At 50.2% G+C, this 1,264-nt stretch overlaps 1 protein-coding gene across 1 annotated transcript; it reads left to right on the top strand.

Moving 5' to 3' along the window:
* Positions 1-381: 381 nt before the first annotated feature.
* On the top strand, positions 382-570 carry LOC110308627 (host cell factor C1 regulator 1-like). Its single transcript, XM_021181048.1, has one exon. It carries the CDS (start codon positions 382-384, stop codon positions 568-570), a length of 189 nt encoding a protein of 62 aa, XP_021036707.1.
* Positions 571-1,264: the final 694 nt, after the last annotated feature.

The raw sequence follows: 1,264 nt of genomic DNA, 5'->3' as shown, positions 1-1,264 counted from the left end.
GAAAAAATTACAACCACATTAAATTATCGTAAGCAGCTGGCATTGGTGTGTGTTAGTTTCCCAAGATTCCCCAGAGTATATAGCTCAATTCTAACAAACTCTAAGGCAAAAATAAGGTGGAGGCCTGGACAATAGGGAACCTTCCACAAGCAGTTCCTGTCTGAGGAGAACATGGCCTGATCCTGACTCAAGGCCTGGACAACAGGGAACCTTACACAAGCAGTTCCTGTCTGAGGAGAACATGGCCTGATCCTGACTTGAGGCCTGGACAACAGGGAACCTTCTACAAGCAGTTCCTGTCTGAGGAGAACATGGCCTGATCCTGACTCAAGGCCTGGACAACAGGGAACCTTACACAAGCAGTTCCTATCTGAGGAGAGCATGGCTGCCCACTTCTTCTGGCTCAGCCTACACAATGACCACCCCTACTGCATTCCCCCTTGCCTAGAGTTGCTTCTCTGGCACGATCCTCAGAGCCTGATTCCTGAGGCCCTCAGGTTGCTGAGGCTGGGAAATACCCCCAGTCCCTACTACCCTGCATTCCCAGTTGGGGATATCATAGAGCTCTGAGTTATGATGATCTGTGTCCTTCCCTGTCACCTTCCTGACAACAACCAGCAACTCCCAGGAAGGGATAAGGTCCTTCTTCGATGTGGAGAGCCGTGAGCAATCGCCATTACAAGATGGCGCTGGCTTCCGCTGTGCCTAACTGGTAAACAAGCAATGTGCACAGGTGCAAGAGTGAATTCGTGCCAAGTCACTGCCTATCCCGGGGCGTAGCAATGAGGCGATGGGCAAGCAACAAATCAGGTGCTGACATGCCACTCCAAGGTGTATATAAGCAGCACCATTTTCCGGGGTTCAGGGTCTTCCTCCTAATGAAGCAATAAAGCTTGCTGCAGAAGAACCCGGTCTTCCGAGTGTGTTCTTGCTGGCGAGAAACTAGCTCAGGACACTCCAAACCAGGTGCCTGGCAACCAGGACCTTCCCTTGACAGGATGATACTAAGCTTGGTGGAACCCTCACTGAGAGGGGCAGCCTGAGAAAGGGAAAGTATCACCCATTAGTGAATAAAGACCTGTGAGCAGTTAAAGAAAAGAAAGAAAGAAAGAAAGAAAGAAAGAAAGAAAGAAAGGGGGACTAGAGACCGCTCAGTGGTTAAGAACACTGACTGCTCTTCCGAAGGTCCTGAGTTCAATTCCCAGCAACCACATGGTGGCTCACAACCATCTGTAGGGGACCTGATGCCCTCTTAAGTGTACTC

This window comes from Mus caroli, chromosome 13, assembly GCF_900094665.2.
Source record: "Mus caroli chromosome 13, CAROLI_EIJ_v1.1, whole genome shotgun sequence".
Taxonomy (NCBI): domain Eukaryota; kingdom Metazoa; phylum Chordata; class Mammalia; order Rodentia; family Muridae; genus Mus; species Mus caroli.
Note: the sequence above shows the minus strand (reverse complement) of the source record. Positions and strands in the feature narration are given on the sequence as shown.

Excerpts from the sequence above, each read along its gene's own strand:
- LOC110308627 (XM_021181048.1), top strand. The coding sequence starts at position 382 with ATGGCTGCCCACTTCTTCTGGCTCAGCCTACACAATGACCACCCCTAC.